Here is a 25,362-nt window from a genome sequence, read left to right on the forward strand (position 1 = left end):
TATCGATACCACATTTGCATATATAAAACTTTTAGATAATTTTTTATTACTTTTTTCTGGAATAAAATGTGACAAAAAAGCAAAATTTTTGGACTTTTTTTTTCTTTTCGTTTATGCCGTTCACCGTACTGGATCATTAACATTATATGTTGATAGTTTGGACATTTACGCACGCAGCGATACCAACTATGTTTATAAAAAAAAAAATTACACTTCTTGGGGGTAAAATGGGAAAAACTGACAATTTTCATTTTTATTGGGGGAGGGTTTTTTTTTTATTTTAACACTTTTTATGTCCCCGTAGGGGACTATCTATAGCAATCATTTGATTGCTAATACTGATCAGTACTATGCATAGGGCATCACACTGATCAGTATTATCAGTGATCTTCTGCTCTGGTCTGCTCAATCTCAGACCTGAGCAGGACATGCTGGGAGAAGGATGGAGGCAGGTGAGGGGACCTCCGTCCGCCATTACAGATGATCAGATCCCCGCGGCAGCGCTGCGGGTGATCCGATCATCTATTTTAACATGCGCATTGCCACAGATGCCGTGATCTGTACTGATCATTCATGGCATCTGAGATGTTAATGGCGGACAGCCACGCAATCGCGGATGTCGGCCATTACCAGCAGCTGGAACCTGCAGTGTATGGCGCGAGCACCGCTCCATTGCTAAGTACCGTCACACCAGGAGGTGCATTTACGTCCGTAGTCATTAAGGGGTTAAAATATGGATACCGGAAACAATTTGGCGAAGAGTAGAACAGTCTTTCCAAGAAGAAAATTGGCCTAAATTAAATTATGTAACTTACATGACATTCCTACATACGAGCTGTTGACAACATTACGGATAGGAAATAAGGAAGATGCATAATCTTTCATGACTCTCTATGAGCGTGCTTTCAGAATGATTCTGGGACATGGGAAAGATAGTATAATGATAACATCATTTATACATAAATTTCCATTTTTGAAACAGGTAATTTTAGCCATAGCTTCAGAGAAAAAGACATTAGAAGCTGCTTAAATAATTTACTTTGCTAGAAAGCCTGAGCAAAGTGAGGTAGGTAAACTACCGTATATACTCGAGTATAAGCCGACCCGAGTATAAGCCGAGACCCCTAATTTCAACCCAAAATCCCAGGAAAAGTTATTGACTCGAGTATAAGCCTAGGGTGGGAAATACATCATCCCCCCTGTCATCATCCAGACCCCCGTCATTAACATCCTCATCATCATCACCGCCTGTCATCATCCAGACCCTCATCATCATCACCTGTCATCATCCCCTTGTCATCATCCCACACATCCCCCCTTCATCATCCCCTTGTCATCATCCCCACCCCCCTTCATCATCCCCTTGTCATCATCCCCACCCCCCTTCATCATCCCCTTGTAATCATCCCACACCCCCCCCCTTCATCATCCCCTTGTCATCATCCCCACCCCCCTTCATCATCCCACACCCCCCCCTTCATCATCCCCTTGTCATCATCCCACACCCCCCCTTCATCATCCTCTTGTCATCATCCCCACCCCCCTTCATCATCCCACACACCTCCTTCATCATCCTCTTGTCATCATCCCACACCCCCCCCCCTTCATCATCCTCTTGTTATCATCCGCCCTCAGTGGTCTTCAACCTGCGGACCTCCAGAGGATTCAAAACTACAACTCCCAGCAAGCCCGGGCAGCCATCGGCTGTCCGGGCTTGCTGGGAGTTGTAGTTTTGAAACCTCCGGAGGTTCGCAGGTTGAAGACCACTGCGGCCTTCGACATCATCCAGCCCCCTCTCACCCCCTTTAGTTCTGTACAGTACTCACCTCCGCTCGGCGCTGGTCCGGTGCTGCAGGACTGTCCGGAGAGGAGGTGGTCCGGTGGGATAGTGGTTCCGGGCTGCTATCTTCACCGGGGGCGCCTCTTCTCCGCGCTTCCGGCCCGGAATAGAGGCGTTGCCTTGACAATGAAGCAGAAGTACGTTGGCAATGAACGTACCTCTGCGTCGTTGTCAAGGCAACGTGACTATTCTGGGGCCGGGCCCGAAGCGCTTAGAAGAGGCCTCCCCGGTGAAGATAGCAGCCCGAAACCACTATCCCACCGGACGATCTCCTCTCCGGACAGTCCTGCAGCACCGGACCAGCGCCGAGCGGAGGTGAGTACTGTACAGAACTAAAGGGGGGTGAGAGGGGGCTGGATGATGTCGAAGGCCGCAGTGGTCTTCAACCTGCGGACCTCCGGAGGTTTCAAAACTACAACTCCCAGCAAGCCCGGAGGATGATGAAGGGGGGGTTGCTGGGAGTTGTAGCTTTGAAACCTCTGGAGGTCCGCAGGTTGAAGACCACTGCGGGTGGAGAGTTCACTCGAGTATAAGCCGAGGGGGGTGTTTTCAGCACGAAAAATCGTGCTGAAAAACTCGGCTTATACTCGAGTATATACGGTACCTAAAAGGACCTCAGTATCGCAGCAAAACCAGCAGAAACTAAGCAGACGAAACACATAACACAGATAACTCGGGTTGTGAGCCAGATTCTGTCGCATTGCGCCAGAAATTCTGTCTGCGCCAGAATTTGCGCCATAATTGAAAACTCTCCATTTTGCTAAGAAAACCTGAAAAAGGGGCGTGGTCTCCAAAAGGGGCATGTTCCCGAAATTTTCACAAAAAAACAACATATTTACTAAGGTTTCCACATAAAATGTGGTGGATTTGAGCTGAGGAAAACCCCACAGATCAGAGCATGTGTAAAAAAAGCAAAATGTAGGGAAAGTGGAAAATGTAGGGAAACCCTTGTAAATACTGTGGAAAAAAAATTGTAAGGAATTAAAACCCACAAAGAAACCTACACAACACTCTTAGTAAATGAGGAGCATAGTCTAAATAATAAGACTTTGTCAAAAGAGAATGTACCATATATACTCGAGTATAAGCCGACCCGAATATAAGCCAAGGCCACTAATTTTACCCCAAAAACCCAGGAAAAGTTATTGCCTCGACTATAAACCTAGGGTGGGAAATACATCATCCCCCCATGTAATCATCCAGACCCCCGTCATCATCCAGACCCCCTTCATCATCACCACCTGTCAATCCCTTCATCAGTGGTCTTCAACCTGTGGCCCTCCAGATGTTGCAAAACTACAACTCCCAGCATGCCCGGACAGCCATCGGCCCGGACAGCCATCCCAGCTATATGCACAGCAGAGGTGAGTTATCACGTTAGGGTCCCATCACATATGAGGCCACCTCCGCGTGGTGGATGAGGGGACACATTTTGATCAAAAAGTGCGCTAAGAGCCTCCATTTTTTGTGCTGTTGCAACTTTCCTTTTTGATCATTTTGTATTTGCCACAGCAGCGGGCACCTGTGTATTAGGTTGTTGTGCTGGCTATTTTTCCTTTTGTTTTTACTACATATATATATACATATATATATATATATATATTGCTATGTTCTGTGCCACGTCGTTTGTAATTGAGAAGAGACTGCTGCTATTTTTAAAGCGCAACTGTCATGGAAATTATACCCCCCAGACTAATAACATGACAGTATAGATCAGTGATGGCGAACCTATGGCACGCGTGCCACAGGTGGCACGCCGAGCCCCCTCTGTGGGCACGCGGCCATGGTTCGCCATCTGACCAAATCTGGCAATTACTTGGTTAACCGGTCACTGGCTCATGCAGCAGCTCGGCCTGGCTTCCCACGGTGGCTCTGCCCAGCATCACGTGGCGGCGGCTCGGCTCAGCATTTCACTTTCACAGCCCTGCGGTGGAAGCCGGCTCCCGTACAGTGCGCCGGGCTGTGGTTTTCTCCCAGCTTATCCCAGTCACTTCCTCCCAGCGCTCTATGGTAAAGCAGGAGCCGCGTGGGAGGAAGTAACAGAGTGCAGGCCAGGTACCTGAAATGGGGAGGGAGAATTAAGATTATTCCTCCCCATTTCATATTCAAATATTTAATAATGACAAGGAGAGGATTAGTTGTATGAAGGGAATGGGCTGTATGAGGGGGGGGGACAGGGAGTGTATGAGCGGGGACAGGGAGTGTATGAGGGGGAACATAGGCTGTATGAGGGGGGACAGGGAGTGTATGAGGGGGGGCAGGGAGTGTATGAGGGGGAACATGGGCTGTATGAGGGGGGGACAGGGAGTGTATGAGGGGGGACAGGGAGTGTATGAGGGGGACAGGGGCTGTATGAGGGGGGACAGGGAGTGTATGAGGCGGGACAGGGAATGTATGAGGGGGGACAGGGGCTGTATGAGGGGGGACAGGGGCTGTATGAGGGGGGACAGGGAGTGTATGAGGAAGGACAGGGGCTGTATGAGGAGGGGACAGGGAGTGTATGAGGGGGGACAGGGAATGTATGAGGGGGAACCTGGGCTGTATGAGGGGGGGCAGGGAGTGTATGAGGGGGGACAGGGAGTGTATGAGGGGGGACAGGGGCTGTATGAGGGGGGACAGGGAGTGTATGAGGGGGAACAGGGAGTGTATGAGGGGGGACAGGGTCTGTATGAGGGGGGACAGGGGCTGTATGAGGGGGGACAGGGGCTGTATGAGGGGGGACAGGGGCTGTATGAGGGGGAACATAGGCTGTATGAGGGGTGACAGTGGCTGTATGAGAGGGGGACAGAGCAAGTAAGAGAGGGGAACATGGGCTACATGAATTTCATATAGCAGTACCCCTCATATAGCTGATGCCTCTCCTATAGTCTATATTCCCCATCATATGACTGTGGCCTACCCCTCCTTCTCCAAAGGTAAGAAGAAGAGAGGAGGGGGGGACAACTGTTAAAAATAAATAAATGAGCATTTCTAAATTTATTAAAAATAAATAACCTGCAGCACCCCTAGCCCCCCCCCCACAAACACAGAACCCCTACCCCCCCCCCCCCACACACACACACACACAGCACCTACCCCACACACCTACATAAACACAGCAGACCCCCACACAGCACCCCTCAAACACACAGCACAGTTGTTGTGTTCTTCTTTTAAAACAAAAGATGTTAATTAGTTATGGCAACTGTATGAGTTGTTTTTTCTAAACTCAAACCTCAGTATTCTGATTTATATTGCTGCGCTGGCACTTTGAGGGAAAAAAAGTTGGCGTGCATTACGGTTTGGGCACTCGGGCTCAAAAAGGTTCGCCAACAGTCGGGCAGGCGTGGCTGGGGATCATAATGCTCACATCATGGACATCGGGGGGTGGGGACCTGTGTGTCAATCACACAGTGGTCTAGCGCTCACTTACAGGGGATAGGTGTGGCGGAGGCGGGGCATTATGATCCCCAGCCACGCCTACCCGACTGTTGCTGACCGCACGATAAAACTATTTTCCTGCTGATAAAGAGTGATAAACAGCAGCCAAAAGTACAGATGCATTACACGTATCATCATCTATACTGTCATGTTATTAGTCTGGGGGGTATAATTTCCACGACAGTTGTGCTTTAAGTTTAAAAATAAATTTAATTATTAGGGAAAAAGGCCTATTGGAAATGCTTGAATTTAATGGTACCATGTTCAAATTCTCAAATGAAAGAAAATGTATATTCAGTGAGTGAATGATTGTGCTGAGCACAGGAAATGTATGTACTATAGCTGTATTAGAATTTTGGGATTAAAAGTATGTGATTGCAGTATGCTAATGGTTAAAATCAGAAAAGGTTTAATAATAATTGGTCTTATATGGAGTGAAATATGAGTGCACAATATTTCATTCTATATCAAATTATAGGAAGATAATTACATATTGGCATATAAATACATATACCGTATTTCAATGCTAATATGAAAGGATTACTGGATTACATTATTTCAAATGTTATTTTGCATTATTGTAGGTTCTAGGGGTATTTTGTTCTTCCCTACTAGTTGTTCTAATTAACTTTAAATCTTTTATTCCAATTATTTTTAATATATCTCAGATTATATGAGTTATATATTTTAAGTTTACTTACTTCTGTCTACATACATTATGGGTATTTTAATAAAACATATTGTGACATATATATATATATATATATATATATATATATATATACAATATATGTCACAATGGGTTTTGAGTTAATTACACACTTACATAATGTTGGTTTAATTGTTCATTGTTTTACACATTTTATGCAGTATATGAATATTCATATGTATGGTGTCCATTTTAGGACATCGTCAGTTGTCAGCCGTAACTCCGACCTCTGTCAGTTGAAACGGAGTCCTGCCTCCTCCCTTGGACCAATCGCCGTCAGTAGTAAGCCGCAACTCTGTCCTCCGTCAGGTGAAACGGCGCCCCGCCTCCTCCCTCACATCAATCGCCTTCATCCACAACTGCCTCCTCCCTCAATCGAAACTCCCTCGTCCAAAACGCTGTCATGCTTTAGACGATTCTCCCTCAGACGCAGCTTCCTGCCGCATAGCCGAGCCGACGCTCTACAGCATGTATAGCAGAATCGAAACTGTGAAACTTGCACGTGTATACTGCAGACACGACATGTGCTACAGAGTCTGTATAGCAGAGCTGACATTGAATAGTGTGTACAGCAGAACCCGTATAGCAGAGGGCCGACACTGACTAGGCTCTGCTACACAGCAGGAAAGTTTTTCATCTGAGGGATGACGGAGTTTCGGATGAGGGACTTTAGGATGACAAAGGAGGGAGCTGCGGCTGACGCCTGACGGAGATTGGCTCAAGGGAGGAGGCAGGACGCCGTTTCACCTGACGGAGGACGGAGTTACGGCTGACGACTGACCATGTCCTAAAATGGACACTGTACATATGTGTGTGTCTGTGAATGTCTTATGTGTGATGTATACATTTTCATATACAGTGGTCCCTCAAGTTACGATATTAATTGGTTCTGGGACGACCATTGTATGTTGAGACCAGAACTCTATGGAAATCTGGAAATTGGTTCTGAAGCCCCAAAATGTCATCCAAAAATAAGAAAAAGTGAGGATTAAAGAAAAATAAGTAGATAACTAATATAGATAAAGCAAATCCTTACATATAAAAGTAAGAAAGATCTGCTGGGAACTGTAAATCACTGACTATGTCAGTGTTTCCCAAGCAGGGAGCCTCCAGCTGTTGCAAAACTACAACTCCCAGCATGCCCGGACAACTAAAGGCTGTCCGGGCATGCTGGGAGTTGTAGTTTTGCAACAGCTGTGGCCACCCTGCTTGGGAAACACTGGTCTATGTAGAGGACAGGAGCTTCTTCAGGGTCCTGTAAGTAAAAAAAGTAATGGAGTCGCCCTCACCTGGTGTCCAAAGGAGCAGCTAACCCTGGTACAGGTAAAGTGTACAGAACATGTAATACCACTCTGTACTGTAGGGGGCGCTACCAGACACCAGTCAGTGCATACGCTTCAGTAATACAGGGGTTTTACCATTGAATGCCCATTTTGATTGGTCGGTTCTTCCGGCCATTGACACGTTTCACAGATCTGGACTGTCCTTGGCATTGTATGTTGAGTCTGGTTTCAACTTACGATGGTCCAGAAAAGACCATTGTATGTTGAAACTATTGTATGTTGAGGCCATTGTAAGTTGAGGGATCACTGTAAACGAATCTTCAAAATGAATGAGTTCCCATTGGTAAAAATATAGGGAATATATTATACTATCAATTTTAATTAAGTGTCATTATAATGTCTCTATTAAAGTTTATCATTCAACACCTCTCTGAACTAAGCAGAAGGGGGATAGTGGATGAGAAGTCATGTGTGAGACGAGCAGGTCATAAAGGTCACGAAGCCGCATAAGAGGTCACAGGGAGGGGGGAGAACTCCATCTCTTACAGTAACATTACATGTTGAATTTACCGCTGTCATGCACATAGCAATATAAGGTTTATTTTTAAATACGCTATACACTTCACGGTAACATTTTATGAAATAACGTGGTGGATGGAATACATGAGTAATTAATAGTGTTTAAGGTTACACTTAATAATGTAATTATTAATATGAAATAAAGATAAGATTGTTATGAAATATGTATGTAGACAGGATTGGAATGACATATGTGTATGAAATTTAAGGTAAGACTTGTTTTCTATTATACTTGTTTACTATTGTATTATTTAGGGATAATTGTAAGAGTGTAAGATATTCTATTGGGAATTCGCAGTCAGATTTTTGTTTAAAATAAGGCTAAAAGATCATGAATAGCATATGTGTCGCATATTTCTAATAATACATCCAATAATAGTTTCATATTTAGAATTATAAAGGTATATATGACATGAAATCATGTGGTATATTGTGATAAATATATTAGAGGAATATTTACCAATATTTTGGGTACAGATTAGGGAAAATAAGATTTTCATTGTTTTGTTTTTTTTTTATATTTTTTGCTATTTCCAAGTCACGCAAGGATGACAAGTAAAACAGAAGGAATGAGTGTATTAGTTTTTGGACAATTTTTTATTATTATTTTTCATGGGTTTGTTGAAGGCACCACTGCTGAGATCTGTATTACAGTAGACTCTGAGAGGCCATCGCATGTTGAAATTATCGTATGTCGGGGCCATCGTATATATGTAGCAGGAGAATAGTCACGTTGAGACTTCAGAGAAGTACCATATTTGTAGAGCTAGTACAGTGATCCCTCAACTTACAATGGCCTCAACATACAATAGTTTCAACATACAATGGTCTTTTCTGGACCATTGTAAGTTGAAACCAGACTCAACATACAATGTACAGACAGTCCAGATCTGTGAAACGTGTCAATGGCCGGAAGAACCGACCAATCAGAATGGATATTCACTGGTAAAACCCCTGTATTACTGAAGCGTATGCACTGACTGATATCTGGTAGCGCCCCCTACAGTACAGGGAGGTATTACATGTTCTGTACACTTTACCTGTACCAGGGTTAGGTGCTCCTTTGGACACCAGGTGAGGGCGACTCCATTACTTTTTTAGGACATTGCGTGTACTGTACAGGACCCCGAAGAAGATCCTGTCCTCAACATAGACCAATGTTTCCCAAGCAGGGTGCCCCCAGCTGCTGCAAAACTACAACTCCCAGCATGCCCGGACAGCCTTTGGCTGTCCGGGCATGCTGGAAGTTGTAGTTTTGCAACAGCTGGAGGCTCCCTGCTTGGTAAACACTGACATAGATAGTGACTTACAGCTCCCAGCAGATCTGTCTTACTTTTATATGTAAGGATTTGCTTTATCTATATTAGTTATCTGCTTATTTTTCTTTAATTTTCACTTTTTCCTATTTTTGGATGACATTTTGGTGCCTTTAGAACCAATTACCAGGTTTCCATAGAGTTCTGGTCTCAACATACAATGGTTTCAACATACAATGGTCGTCCTGGAACCAATTAATATTGTAACTTGAAGGACCACTGTAGTATCCAATCGGATAACAATACAGCCATGACATAATGTATACAACCACAAGTTAAATATATATATTCAGCCAACCCACTAGAAGGAGATATATATACTTTTAATAAACCATATTTGTATATTTATGGATAGTAGACACAGGATCACTTAGGATAAACACGCCCACATTTACAAAGGACACACCTTTAATCATGATGGACACACCCATCATTTGGGCATAAGTTGCTCCAGAGAAAGCCAGGTGGATAGATGGAGGAATAGACGAGGGTCTCCAAGGAAGTCCTGTACAGCCCTCCAGCACAAGGAGGATGACAGCTAGAGGAAGCGAACAGAGGCGGCCATCTAAAAAGGACATTTCAAGATGGATCCACCATGCTGGATGAAGTAGTTAGGAAGAAATCCCAGCTGGTGAGACAAGATTTATGGACATACCTACATAACCTTCCTACATTATTTACTTATGCTACGTACTACCTTTATATGAAGATTGCTGTCTGCAATGATGTCAAGAAGATTACAATAAATGTATGTTTTTTATACAAACAAAGAGCTCACACTCTCCATGGTCAGACCGGGTTAAAATTTAGGGTTCCGGTTATATTTAACATATACCTGTAGTATACAGCAGCTGATAAGTACTGGAAGGGTTAAGATTTTTAAAATAGAAGTAATTTACAAATCTGTTTAACTTTCTGGCACCAGTTGATTTGATAGGGGGGAGGGGGAGTGTTGCTCCTCAGCTAATCAATGCAAATATACTTTCCCCTCACCTATCCCTAATTTAACACTTAGAATATTGTATTTCACGTAAAAGAAGAAAAAAAACATAACTCTGTCTTTTAGTCTCCTTGCTAATAAGTCATTTTCTTATTGCCAGCACCTGCTCTTTATAGAACATTAATAGCAGCAGGTAGTAGGAGTGGGTAGGGGGCCGGTAAACAATATGTGGAAAGAGAGCGGGGAGCAGCAAAGAGCCCGGAATAATATAATTGCAATTATAAGAGACATTGGTATTTAATTAGACCTCTAGAAGCGGCGCCGCAGAAGAATAAGGCGACTCTTCTCAGCATATTGCAGCCAAATTGCAATTTTTATTTGATTACAATTTTGAAGAAAAAAAAGGGGATCTCAGTCACCCCAAAAGAGCTAGCAATCAGTTCCAGTACCAGAAATTGAAAAGGAAATGAGGCTGGAGGTGAACCTGCGGCAATGACTGTATAGTGCTGTAGGCAGTAATTATCCGTGAGCCTGGGAAGTGGATGGAGAAACTCTAAACTTAATGTACGTAAACAATACACCACTGGCGACAATTTTCTCTAAGGCTCTTTCCAGGTAACGTCTTTCTGCATCACGGTAATTATGCATTATTTAAATAAGCGTAATGTTAATCATTACCGCTGAAAAAAAAAAAAAAAAGAACACAAAAGTGGCCTGCTCTTTTGTACGCCGCGAATATTGACATACAGTAATATTTTTTCAATAGCGGAAAGCTGTTGTTATAGCCACAATGATTTCCAGCAAATCAGTCGTATAGTATAACCTCCCACCCCACAGTCTCCATCCCGACCCGAAAAAAAAGAACAAGCTCATACTGAATGTCAAACAGGCATGAAATCATTTTATGGATTTTTGTTTTTTTGTTATTTGTTTGTATTAAAGTATATGAGAGGGAACAGTTTGTGCTTCTTATAGAAATACATTATTTGTGCTCGGGGATTCACACTCATGCTCGTGATTACAACTATACATTCATACATACCTGTCTGTATCTAAGACATAAAACTTAACAAAGCGGTCAGATTTGTGTCCATTACAGCAACGAAGGGCACGCCTTTAGCGGGAATACCCTGTAATGGATAAATTGAAAAAAGGGGAGGGTTGGGAGGGATCCGCAAAACATCATGTACGCCCCGCCAGTAGGTGCCTCCTACCCACAACTCCTTAACTCCCCACCTAGAAATGCAGGGGACAGAAAATACTCATGCCCCTCGCACAAATACAGCTTAATACTTGTGCTCAGGGCTTCACACTCGTGCTCGCAATTACAACTATACATACATACCTGTATGAAAGACATTAAACTTAAAGCGGTCAAATTTGTGCCCATAACCACGATGGAGGGCATGCCTTTAGTGGGCAAAAAGTCAAACTAGTAGGAAAATTACAGAATTTATAATCATGAACCAATACCACAACCCTAACACAAAACCCAATTTAGCCTCTAACTTAAGACAGAAAATAGAATCAGCGAACTAGCTGTCCTAGTAATCGATGCCTAGTACCAAAAGAGCGGTAGTCACACCCACTCTGTAATAAACGAGCCGGCACTGAAACAGGATCAGGCTACAACAACTAAGCAGTGTATCCCCCTGCAGATGTGGCAGGTATTAAGGGTATACAAACACCTGTGTGATGATGTTGTTGCTTTGAAGACGTGTCAGTAACAACAAATGTGCAGTACATCCCCCTGCAGACGTGGCAGTTATGAAGGGTATACAACCACCTATGTGTCGTGATGGTGTTGCTCTGAAGAAGTGTCAGTAACAACAACTGCTAGTGCAACCCCCTGCAGACTTGGCAGGTATGTTGGGAAAACAACCGCTTTTGTGTCATGATGTTATTTTGCTGGAGACGTGTCTGCAACAATAACATGGTGCGTGCCCTAGGACAAAAGGATTAAAAGGTAGAGGCTGAATTTCAGATGTCAACATACAGTGCTAATATGTGACTGTAATACTGACTTAGTGACTAAAATGTGGTACAACTACTACAGTAACTTGTATGACCTATTAGCTGCAGGAACAAATGCCGGTATAACAGCATAGTAGCGTATGCACGTGACATGAACTGTAACATGCAAGGTAAACTAATGTTTGCGTACTGTGCTGCTCCAATCCTAGCAATGAGTGAGACTGACTTGGTGGCGTACATGATACAATTAGTATTGCTAGTAAATGTAAGACTCCGCTGTAATAGTAACAAATAGCTGAAACTAACAGACATAGTAGCACAACTAGAAAACATATGCGTGATTTCAAAAATGTCTAACACATGCGTGGGGTGACAGCTATAGTAGTGCGAGTGTGCTATTCAATGTATAGATGTAATGAAACTATCAGGAGTATGCATGTAAATTCTAACATCAACGTCTGTATGTAAACTTACCTATGCAAAGTAAATGGTCATGGACCTATATTATATGAAAGCTAAGAACCTATGTACAGTAAAAATGCTGTGTATGATTGCACAGTGTAAAAGAACATAAAATGCTATCAATACTTACAGTATAGAAGTATAAATATTATGAACGTATGCCCGGAATGAATGCTATGCAGTTATGTACCGTATGAATACTATGGGCCTATAAAACAGTATAAATGCTATGTGCGTATGTACCGATATGCCTAAAAGTCCCTTATAAGCTAAGACCGTATGTACAGTATAAATACTATAAGTGTGTGCATAGTATAAAACTACAAGCGTATTTGCGGTATAAATGCTATGAGCATATGTACATTTTAAATTATATGAATGTATACAAAGCATAGATGCCGATCACTATGCATAGTAATACTATGAGCGTATGCACAGCACAAATGCCACGAGGGTCCCAACAGCACAAACGCTATGGCGCACGAACGCAAAACGCCACGAGCGCACATGCAGCACAAACGCCATGAGCACGTGAACACAAATGCCAAGAGCGCATGCATAGCACAAAACGCCAAGAGTGCATGTGCAGCATAAATACTATAAGCATATGACCAATGAGAGCGTATGAAGAGTATAAATACCATGAATGTGTGAACAGTATAAATGCTATAAGCGTAAGAACAGTATAATGTCAAGAATGAATGAACAGTATGAATGCCATGAGCGTATGACAGTATGAATGCAATGAACGTATGAACAGTACGAATGCCATGAGCATATGAACAGTATAAATGTCATGAGCGTATGAACAGTATAAATGCCATGAGCGTATGAACAATATGAATGCCATGAGCGTATGAACAGTATGAATGCCATGAGCGTATGAACAGTATAAATACCATGAGCGTATATTTCAGTATAAATACCATGGGGGACATGTATCATTATTTGTGTATGGTAGAAGCAATTTACCCCTTTACCTGAATTCTAAATGATGCGCAGAAGCGCTAAATCTATCAATCAAGCGCAATGAGCTTCATAAATTGCGGATAAATATAGTGATCTCCTCAATCCACTCTTTGGAAAATAGAATCGATGATTTAGAGCATCTTGCTAAGTCCAAAATGGCTTATATTTGCGCAAAAGAAACAGCTCTTGCAGCAAAATTTTTGGTGTAAAGGAAAAGTATGCAGTTAATAAATCCATGTGTACTATAGATGTCACTCCAAGGTACCCCGATTCAGCCACATCTGGAGGAAATGCTCTACCAAAATGTGCGCAAAAAAATGCGCAAAAAAAAATGGCTTGCGCAAAATTTTGCGCAAAAAAAATACACACAAAACAGGGGTAAAATCTTTAATACATGTCCCCCCATGAGCCTATATTTCAGTATAAATACCATGAGCGTATAAACAGTATTAATGCCATGAGTGTTTGAACAGTATGAATGCCATGAGCGTATGAACAGTATTAATGCCATGAGCGTATGAACAGTATGAATGCCATGAGCGTATGAACAGTATAAATACCATGAGCGTATATTCAGTATAAATACCATGAGCGTATAAACAGTATTAATGCCATGAGTGTATGAACAGTATGAATACCATGAGTAGTGATGAGCGAACTTACAGTAAATTCGATTCGTCACGAACTTCTCGGCTCGGCGGTTGCTGACTTTTCCTGCATAAATTAGTTCAGCTTTCCGGTGCTCCGGTGGTCTGGAAAAGGTGGATACAGTCCTAGGAAAGAGTCTCCTAGGAGTGTATCCACCTTTTCCAGCCCACGGGAGCACCTGAAAGCTGAACTAATTTATGCAGGAAAAGTCATCAACTGCCGAGCCGAGAAGTTCGTGACGAATCGAATTTACTGTAAGTTCGCTCATCTCTAACCATGAGCGTATATTCAGTATAAATACCATGAGCATATGAACAGTATTAATGCCATGAGTGTATGAACAGTATGAATGCCATAAGCGTATGAACAGTCTAAACACATGAGTGTATGAACAGTATGAATGCCATGAGCGTATGAACAGTATGAATGCCATGAGTGTATGAACAGTATGAATGCCATGAGCGTATGAACAGTATGAATGCCATGAGCGTATGAACAGCATAAATGTCATGAGCGTATGAACAGTATGAATGCCACAAGCATATGAACAGTATAAATACTATGAGAGTATGAACAGTATAAATGCCTTGAGTATGAACAGTATAAATGCCATGAGCGTGTGAACAATATAAATTCCATGAGTGTATGAGCATTATAAATGCTATGAGCTTATGAACAGTATAAAAAGCCATGAGCATATGAACAGTATAAATGTCATGAGTGTATGAACAGTATAAATAGCCAGGAGCGTATTAACAGTATAAAAGCCGTGAGAGACACAGGAGAAAACCGGCAGCTATGACACGGGTGGGTGTATTGGAGGTAACAAGCGCAGGTCAGAACGCTGGGATTAAGTGCTGTACCGGGAGATTGGAAAGACATTGTAAGCTTCGCACAAGAAGGACTTTGTGCTGTCTGCACGAAGGCCGGATGTGTGCTCCTCTGCTCAGCAGCTGCTGTTGTGCCGGGCTCTGCCGACAGCACTTGCAGATCAGCCCGCATGACGTCATCAGAAAGTGCCAAAACCACCTGTCAAAAACCCACTTCAGATATGCGCCGAACCCACCGATGTAACCACCCTGGCTGACAAGCGCTGTGCAAGCTCCCCAAACCTGTACCTGTATAACTGCACATTCACAACGACCCCAGCAATGGAGGTAAGCCACAAACTTACCAAGCGGGAGGGGGGCATCCCGCTGTGAGGCAGCCATCGAGGCTATGAGAAATGCTGAGACCACGTCCCACATAGCCTTCAGTAAAAGCAGGGCTCCGAGAGGGGAAGCGACCATCATAGCTCCAGAATGTGGCGGGAGGATTCAAATGCCAGACGTAGCCTTGACGCCCTGATCCACAAAACGTCACGTACGCCCCGCCAGTAGGTGCAGGGGTGTTATATAACCCTTGCCTCCAAACTACAACTTCTTAACGCCCCACCTGAGAAATGCAGGGGGCGGAAAATACTCTCGCCCCTCGCACAAATGGGCTAAATTCAAATATCTTAATACGGAAAGAAAAACCTGATTGCACGGACGAAGATCAATTGTTCGCCGCCGCTTTTCGTCGGATGCTTATGGCATTACATGAAGTAGAAGTTGGGATTTAGTTTTTGTCATAAAGCTGCACTCCTTACATAAACCCCTTAAAGTGGTACTACAGTGGAAAACTTTTTTTTTTTATATCAACTGGTGCCAGAAAGTTAAACAGATTTGTAAATCACTTCTATTAAAAAATCTCAATCCTTCCAGTACTTTTTAGGGGCTGTATACTAAAGAGAAATCCAAAAAGAAATGTCCTGCATTGTCTGCTCATAGCAGCAATTGGCCAATACGAGCAGACACACAGGGATCTGTGAGTCACGTGCCCAGTGTATTCACAGACATTACGGATGCTCTCGGCCTAGCTCAGGCAGTCTGTAAGTACACTGTGCGTGCGTGTGTGACAGATCCCTATATGTCTACTGGTATCGGCGTCAAATACGGTACACTGCAGATGCGCTATGTGTTAGCCTACCCTTAAAGTGAACCTGTACCATTGAAAGTACATTTCTAATCTGCAAGCATCCTGTTATAGGTCAGGAGCAGCTGAGAAGATTAATATATAGTTCTTTGGGAACATTTCCAAATAACATTGATTCCTGTAAATCTATGCTCATTCTGGGTTACGTAGTAAAGTGAGTGGTCCTACTTAATGACTGTCAGTTTTCTCTATCTGCACCCTTATACACTGAGACAGCGTTTCCCAACCAGTGCGTGTCCAGCTGTTGCAAAACTACAACTCCCAGCATGCCGGGACAGCCAACGACTGGAGGCACCCTGGTTAGGAAACAATGAACTGTCCAGAACTGTCAATCACTGATTAGGACCGCCCACATGACGACTAAAAAAAATTGACATAAATAAAAGACAAGTGGATCCTGGAACTTTTCCCATAAACCTATATATAAATCTGCTCAGCTCCTCCTGACCTATGACACACAATAATAACAAATATAAAGAAGGAGATTTATCAAATCCTGTCCAGAGGAAAAGTTGCTGAGTTGCCCGTAGCAACCAATCAGATCGCTTCTTTCATTTTTCAGAGGCCTTTTCAATAATGAAAGAAGCGAGCTGATTGCTTCTTTCATAAAAAAATAAAAATAAATAAAAAGCCCCTGGAAAAAAATAAGTGATCTGATTGGTTGCTATGGGCAACTGCTCCACTTTTCCTCTACACAGGTTTTGATAAATCACCCCCACTATTTCTGACTTCAGTAACATTTTTATTTTTCCATCTACGGAGATTTGTGGGGACTTGTTCTTTTGTACTGTGATCTGTAGATCCTATAGGTACCACTATGGAGAAGATGGGACTTTTTAACTAATTTTTTATATATTTTTTTTTCTGGTAATAAAAAAAGACAAATCCAGAATTGGGTAATTTTTCAGCTTACAGTTTTTACTGTGTGGGATCAGTTACATTTTATTTTAATTGGACTGACATTTTTGCACGTGGTAATACCAGTTGTGTTTGTTTATTTTTTTATTTATTTTTTATTTAAAAATAGGGAAAGCCAGTGTTTTTAATTGACCATAGGCAGAAACAGCATTCGGCAAAGCTGGTAATTCTTAAGCTGTCTTCATACGACTCCTAGTGTGGGGCGGCAATCAACTCTGGGTGCTCAGCCACTCGGACGGTATAATAGGATATCCATAGTAGAAGAATAAGGCAGAACATGACGGGCGCCACTAATCGGGGATGTGGCATCAAATCTTCTTTATTGAAAGAACATGGTGCTGTGTTAAGCAGTAAAAATCAAGAGGCTGGGATTCCCCAGCATGGTTACAGCCTTATCGTACATCCGTACTTCATTAGACCACACCTCCCACAACTGACCTCACCTGTAAAATACCAGTGTGATGTCACTGATGGGTGAATGATTTTTACTTCTTAAAGGACATCTGCAGCAAAAGACAACTTATCCCCTATCCAAAGAAGTTTGACCACTGGGACCCACCAGCGATCTTCTGCATGGGGCCATGGCTCTGCCACGCCGCAGCTGCCACGCCTCCTCCATGTATCTCTATGGGAGAGGCGGGAAGGCAGCGTTCGTGACTCCCCGCCTCTCCCATAGAACTGTATGGGGAGGGGGCATGGAGGGGTCGTACCGTCGACTTCAGAGAGGTAGACGCTACGCACATTAGCTACTCACATAGAGCAGCAATACAGGGGCCCATGCAGGAGATCGCGGGGGGGGGTCCCAGCGGTTGGACCCCCCGCGATCAAACACTTATCCCCTATCCTATAGATAGGGGATAAGCTGTCTTTTGCTGCAGATGTCCTTTAATGAATAAATGTGTTCGCAAAACATTTATTCATTAAGAGGTAAAAAAGGTTCTTCCCAAGTAATTAAACACATTAGATGTCCATGAAGGTAACCCTCGTGCATTAAAATACTTCTAAATTGAAAGAGCACAATTAAGAGATGTATAGATAGACGCCAAGTTCTGTCACAGACAGAAGCCCGCCGGATCATGCGCACTGGGAAGTTAGATCTTAACATTTTTGTAGAACACTTTTGTTTGTGCTACAGTAATTAACCCAGCTTGTTTCTTTCAACTGCTTTTATAGAATATTTTATTATTTTGTATTATGCTCACTTGCACTTTGTTAGGGGAAACATCCGCCCACCGGTGACATCACACAGGTATTTTACCAGTAATGTCAGTTGTGGGAGATATGGTCTGATGAAATACGGATGTACGGTACGGCTGTAACCATGCTGGGGAATTTTCCTGTCCCCTTGATTTTTACAGCTTGACACTGCACTATGTTGCTATTTCAATAAAGAAGATTTAATGCCATGTACACGGTAAGTGTCCCCAAGTGTTTTTAACTATTTTACTTTTTTTTTTTACATTTTAAGTCTCCCACGGGTCTTCATTATGTTACTGCTTGTACATTTCACTGCAATGTTCATGTATTGCAGTGAACTGTCAGCCCTATGTCCTATTACAGACTGTCTATGGCAGGTTGCAACAGGACTCCTTTCACTGTAGCCAGAGCCCTAGATAAGGTCCCTGGCTACCATGACAACCACCAATCAGCACTCCATGATTTCACTGTGGAAGCTTCTACCCACCTAGATGCTTTGGTCATTACTGACCTCAGCATTTAGGAGGTTAAGTGTCTGGAATCAGAGGTAAATCTGATGCCAGTCACTTACACAGAGTGTCAGAAACCAACACCTGAAGTGTATAAGTGAGCTCAGCTCCTGACAAAGGCATCTGATAGGGGGGCACTGGACTCACGCAGAGCACAGACAGTTCTGCAGGCATGGTTTTATGGTCTTGCTGCTGTTTGGCCTCAGCAGGCTGCAATTCTGAGCACTCCCCTCCCCCTTCTCCCTTACCTGACAGTAGGTAAATAAGCCCCAGAGACACAAGAGGACGCACAGATAAGTGATGCTGTGCATCCTCCAGGGTTTGCTTATTTGATTGGCAGATCAGGTGGGTAGGATCCACTGACACTACACGCCCTGCAATGTGTATCTTACTGGGTGGCCGCAGCATGTCCGTGGGTCCAGGGCTGCCGCCTCATCTGCTCTCTTCCCCCTTAGTTCACATTACAGAATATTGTTTTATTTTGTTATACAAGTGATAGCAGAGCCATTCTGCTTATTGCAAAGTGCTGCGGGTGATATTGTGCTATGTGCTGGGTGAATAGGGGAGCACACAGCACAGACACCTGCAGCACTTTACATTAAAGGGGTTATCCAGGAAATGTTTTTATATATATATATATATATATATATATATATATATATATATATATATATATATACTGGCTCCAGAAAGTTAAACAGATTTGTAAATTACTTCTATTAAAAAATCTTAATCCTTTCAGTACTAATGAGCTAATGAAGTTGAGTTGTTCTTTTCTCTCTAAGTGCTCTCTGATGACACATGTATCGGGAACTGCCCAGTTTAGAAGAAAATCCCCATAGCAAACCTATTCTACTCTGTGCAGTTCCCGAGACAAGCAGAGATGTCAGCAGAGAGCACTGTTGTCAGACAGAAAACAACAACTCAACTTCAGCAGCTGATAATTATTGAAAGGATTAAGATTTTTTTAAGTAATTTACTAATCTGTTTAACTTTCTGGAGCCAGTTGATATAAAAAAAAAAAAGTTTTTTCCTGGATAACCCCTTTAAGCAGAATTGTGCCTACGAGGCCTATTAGTTTGCTGGACCTACGCGGGGATGGGGGAATTGCGCAGTAGCACCCACAGCTCCAGCTATCTGACAAGTCCTGAAAGGCGACACAACACTGGCCTAACACTGTTGTCAGTACCCTCACAGCATGCTCACTGTACCTGAATCTCCTCCCGGTATGGATGGGTGTACAGTCTTAATATAGACCGCAAAGACACATGTGAACACCACAAGGCTCCCGGTGCCATGGTACTGCTCCGCCGGGTCTCCAGGGTCACTGCCGGCTTTGTTTGCAGGTTTCACTGTCTTCGTCTTCCCCATCGTAAGAAGTAGATTACTGCTTGCTCTGTCACTAATGGGAATCGGCAATTCCAGTTCCCCTCATGTCACTAGAAGAGGAAAGGAAAACTATGTGAGTTTTAGGAGTAGTACAAAAGCCTTTACATCTGATCTCCAGGGATCAGGGACCCCTCCTGCTACTCCTTGTCCTATACTGTAGGTGGCGCTCTGTACTGCACAGGATGATAACCAGAGACCATATCTACTGACTACACTAAAGGGGTATTCCAGTAAACTTTTTAATTAATTTTTTATTAATTTTTTTTTCAACTGGCTCTGGAAAGTTAAACAGATTTGTAAATGACTTCTATTAAAAAATCTTTATCCTTTCAGTACTTATCAGCTGCTGAAGTTGAGTTGTTCTTTTCTGTCTGACAACAGTGCTCTCTGCCGACACCTCTGTCTGTCTCAGGAACTGTCCAGAGTAGGAGCAAATCCCCATAGCAAACCTCTTCTGCTCTGGATTAAGATTCTTTTTTATAGAAGTCATTTACAAATCTGTTTAAAGGGGTCCTCCACTGCCCTGCCTTCCGGAGCTCCGCCCGCAGTTTATTATTCCGGACGCTGTGTGCGGGCTTCCGTGTTTGAGGCCGGCCGCCCCCTCGTGACGTCAGCGGTCGCACCCCCTTCCCATAGACTTGCGCTGAGGGGACGGGCGTGACGTCACGAGGGGGTGGCCTCGAACACGGAAGCCCGCATATAGCGTTCGGAGTAAAACTTCCGGACGCTGCGAGCGGAGCTCCAGAAGGCAGGGCAGTGGAGAACCCCTTTAACTTTTTGGAGCCAGTTGATATGAAAAAAAAAAAAAAAAGTTTTTTACTGGAATACCCCTTTAAATGTACAGTTGTGTGATCACCAATACAGGAAGTCAGTAGCAGCTTTAATAATGAAGGAGGCAACAGAACATAAAGAATCGTGTTAGGCTGAATTCACACATGGGAGGATTTGACATTTTTACGCCATGCAGATAAAGTAAACTCATATACGCTGTGTGTGAATGCCTCCCTAGGGCAACGTTTCCCAACTATTGGCTCTCCAGCTGTTGAAAAACTACAACTCCCATTATGTCCAGACAGCCAAACTGTAGTTTAGTAAGAGAAGAGAGCTACAGGCTGGGAAATGCTTTCCTTAGGGCACTGTTTTCCAAACTGCGTGACTGCAGCTGTTGCAAAACTACAATTCCCAGCATGCCCGGACAGCCGAAGGCTGTCCGGGCATGCTGGGAGTTGTAGTTTTGCAACAGCTGGAGGCGCCTTGGTTGTCCGGGCATGCTGGGAGTTGTAGTTTTGCAACAGCTGGAGGCACCTTGGTTGTGCGTGCATGCTGGGTAGAGATGAGCGAACTTACAGTAAATTTGATTCGTCACAAACTTCTCGGCTCGGCAGTTGATGACTTATCCTGCATAAATTAGTTCAGCTTTCAGGTGCTCCCGTGGGCTGGAAAAGGTGGATACAGTCCAAGGAGACTCTTTCCTAGGACTGTATCCACCTTTTCCAGCCCACCGGAGCACTGGAAAGCTGAACTAATTTATGCAGGAAAAGTCATCAACTGCCGAGTCGAGAAGTTCGTGACGAATCGAATTTACTGTAAGTTCGCTCATCTCTAATGCTGGGAGTTGTAGTTTTGCAACAGCTGGAGGCACCTTGGTTGTCCGGGCATGCTGGGAGTTGTAATTTTGCAACAGCTGGAGGCACCTTGGTTCTGAAAGACTAAGTGGGAGAGCGGTGCAGTTGCCCATAGCAACCAATCAGATCGCTTCTTTCATTTTTTTTGAAGAGGCCTGTGAAAAATGAAAGTAGTAATCTGATTGGTTGCTATGGGCAACTGCATTGCTCTCCCTCTACACAGGTTTTGATAACGCTCACCCTTTGTCTTTCAGAACCAGGGTGCCTCCAGCTGTTCCAAAACTACAACTCCCAGCATGTGTGCTGTACGGCATCTGATCACAGCCACTACTACCTGGTCACTAAGACAGCAGCAATCTCACCCTACTTTTCGGGTTTGAGTCTACAACTGATAGCCACTGACTGTCAAGACATGCTGGGAGTTGTAGTGCCTCCAGACCACTGATTTACAGCTTTACAGCCCAGTCTCAATGCAATCAGCAGGAAGCCCATCCCCAGGTATAGTGGGGGAGATGATAGAGAATATACCGACACCTCCTGCCTCATAAACTGCGTGGGTTAACCCCTTTGGTGCCAGCTGACCTGTAGAAAGATGAACACAACACGGGGGCAATGATCACTTACAGCTGCTGTCTGTCTCTGTGCCCGTCACGTGACCTGTTGTCTGGGAGCTGCGTCTCCTTCTCCATGTGCCTGACTGCAGCTTCCGCCTCCTACGGTGTCCTGGGAGGACCAAATCCAGCCAGAGGAGATGGCAGACGTATTACTCAAAGTCAAGCTTTACTTATTCACTGTTCTTTTATAAATATATATATATATATATATATATATATATATATATATATATAGTAAATAAATATGTATATCTATTTATGCAAGTATGTGTATATATATATATATATATATATATATATGTGCACACACACACACAATAATATATTGTGTGAAACCGAAGTTTTGTGTGTGTATATACTGACCTTAGGCTCCACTTCTGTAGTTCAGCTCCACTATACCAAAATTGTCATCATCACTATGCTACTTGATATGTAAAATGTCAATTTTTATCACCCCTTCCCCCCCCATAGAACTTCATTGAAAACGTCTGACAGGTTGCATGTAGTTTTATGTTAGGTTGCCAATGGCTGTCCAGGGATGCTGGGAGTTGTATTTTTGCAACAGCTGGAAACTACATAAATGAAAGCGGTATTTCATATCAACCAGCTCCAGAAAGTTAAACAGTTTTGTAAATTACTTCTGTTAAAAAAAAATCTTAATCCTAACGGTACTTATCAGCCGCTAAAGTTGAGTTATTTTCTGTCTGACCACAGTGCTCTCTGCTGACAGGACCAGCCTTAGATGTTCAGGCGCCCTGTGCGAGCTAACCTTGTGGCGCGCCCACCCCTGTTACCCCATAAACATACACAAAGAGGAAAAAAAATCTTATTTTTTTTAATTACAGATAATTTAACTACAACTCCCAGCATTCCCTGGTTGGGAAACACTAGCGCACACACACACATAACAGGGACTACAACTCCCAGCATTCCCTGGTTGGGAACCACTAGCATACACACACATAACAGGGACTACAACTCCCAGCATTCCCGGGTTGGGAAACACTAGCATACACACATAACAGGGACTACAACTCCCAGCATTCCCTGGTTGGGAACCACTAGCATACACACACATAACAGGGACTACAACTCCCAGCATTCCCTGGTTGGGAACCACTAGCATACACACACATAACAGGGACTACAACTCCCAGCATTCCCAGGTTGGGAAACACTAGCATACACACATAACAGGGACTACAACTCCCAGCATTCCCGGGTTGGGAAACACTAGCATACACACATAACAGGGACTACAACTCCCAGCATTCCCTGGTTGGGAACCACTAGCATACACACACACATAACAGGGACTACAAATCCCAGCATGTGCCCCCCTTCTCTCATAGAAATCATCCCCAGTCCCTGCAGTGTATACATCCCCAGCCCGTGCACTTTGTCATCCTGTTCAGTAAACACAGACAGAGCTCAGGCAGGGGAGATGAGGAGCACTGCTCTGGCTTCTTTCGCCCCGTGCAGACCTGCGTCCTCCGTGGTGAGGGAGATGCAGGAGCCGTGCTCCTCCTCTCTCCCCCTGTTCTGGCTTTCCGTGGAGACCTGCATCCTCCCGAGCTCAACGAGGGGAGATGAGGGAGGGGGCGTGTACTCTCTCCCCGTGCAGATCTGCGTCCTCCCGAGCTCAGGGAGGGGGCGTGCACCTCCTCTCTCCCCTTGCTCTGTCCTCCCCCAGCTCTAGCTTCAGAAATCTTCGGAGGGCTGGGGGAGGAGCAGACGCAAGTTTTCACGGGGGAGCAAAATTCCACCTCACACTGGCCTGTTACACTGCGATCTGTGTTGGTTGCCCGGCGCCCCTGTTGCTATGGCGCCTTGTGCGGCCGCTCAGCTCGCACACCCCAAAGGCCGGCCCTGTCTGCTGACACCTCTGTCTGTCTCAGGAACGGTCCAGAGCAGGAGAGGTTTGTTATTGGGGATTTTTGGATGATCTGGACAGTTTCTGAGACAGACAGAGGTGTCAGTAGAGAGCACTGTGGTTAGACGGAAAAGAACAACTCAACTTCTGCAGCTGATAAGTACTGGTAGGATTAAGAATTTTATACCAGAAGTAATTTACTAATCTGTTTTTAACTTTTTTGAAGCCAGTTGATATGAAAAAAAAAAAGTTTTTCATGGAATACCCCTTTAAGAAGGAAAGCATATTTAACAGGGTTAACTTACTAAAATTAAAAAATTAAAAAACTCTAAAAAAAAAGCTGTCAGGGCATCATAGACATCGCAATGGGAAGTTGTTGTATGAAAGGATATTCATGTGGCTGATAACTTACGAATGGGTTTCTGTAGCCAAACTTGTAGCACATCTGTGTCTCCTAGAAGTAAAGGAGATCATGTTTAGTGAAATCCATTATCTATTGTATTTTATTCTAAGCTCTTGAGTCACTATAGGCCCTATTCACACTGCAGAATTTCCCGAGTGGATTACAGCGGAAAAAATTCCACTTGCAGCAAACTCCCATTACTTTCAGTGGGATTTTTCTGCACCATGCACACGGCAGAATTTCCATGTCAGAAACATCTGCTGCACAAATTTTGATTCTTGCCTCTGCAAAAAAAATTGACATGTCAATTATTTCTGTGGACTCCACTCAAATGCCTACAGCCTGTTCTGCCGGCGCCCACAGCCTGCGGAATGTTTGTCCTGATATTTTCCTGACAGACGTTCCGCTTTTGTGAACTTACTCTTACAGAGGTATTGCAGGATTCTTTTATTTGACTATGCTACAGGGGCTGTAAAGTTAGTGTAGTTCATAAAATAGTGTCTGTACCTGGGTTTGATGGAGGGTCTCGCAATTCTTATGTGATTATTACCAGCATACAAAATTAGTGTTGTCTCAGGTTTTCCTAGGTTGCATTGCAGCCCAAGACATTACATCACTAGTCTATGTGTTTGAAAGGGAGCCTGTCTGCTTTATTGAGTGGAGCGAGCACTGGGTGGA

The 25,362-nt window shown here is 43.7% G+C and overlaps 1 protein-coding gene across 5 annotated transcripts in view; it reads right to left on the reverse strand.

The window, feature by feature from the left end:
* TMEM260 (transmembrane protein 260) overlaps positions 1–22,522 on the reverse strand; it is a 111,223-nt gene extending 88,701 nt beyond the window's left edge. For 2 of the 5 annotated variants that reach the window (XR_008849042.1, XM_056547220.1), the window contains exons 1-2: positions 22,419–22,522; positions 19,992–20,219 (exon numbers count right to left, since the gene is read on the reverse strand). Coding sequence is in view for 4 of the 5 variants with exons in the window: in XM_056547220.1 (XP_056403195.1) it covers positions 19,992–20,151 (160 nt within the window). In the remaining variant the exon portion in view is untranslated. The other 3 variants (XM_056547215.1, XM_056547217.1, XM_056547218.1) reach the window with 3 other exon arrangements.
* Between the last annotated feature and the right edge of the window lie 2,840 nt (positions 22,523–25,362).

The sequence above is a fragment of the Hyla sarda genome, chromosome 11 (assembly GCF_029499605.1).
Source record: "Hyla sarda isolate aHylSar1 chromosome 11, aHylSar1.hap1, whole genome shotgun sequence".
NCBI lineage: Eukaryota > Metazoa > Chordata > Amphibia > Anura > Hylidae > Hyla > Hyla sarda.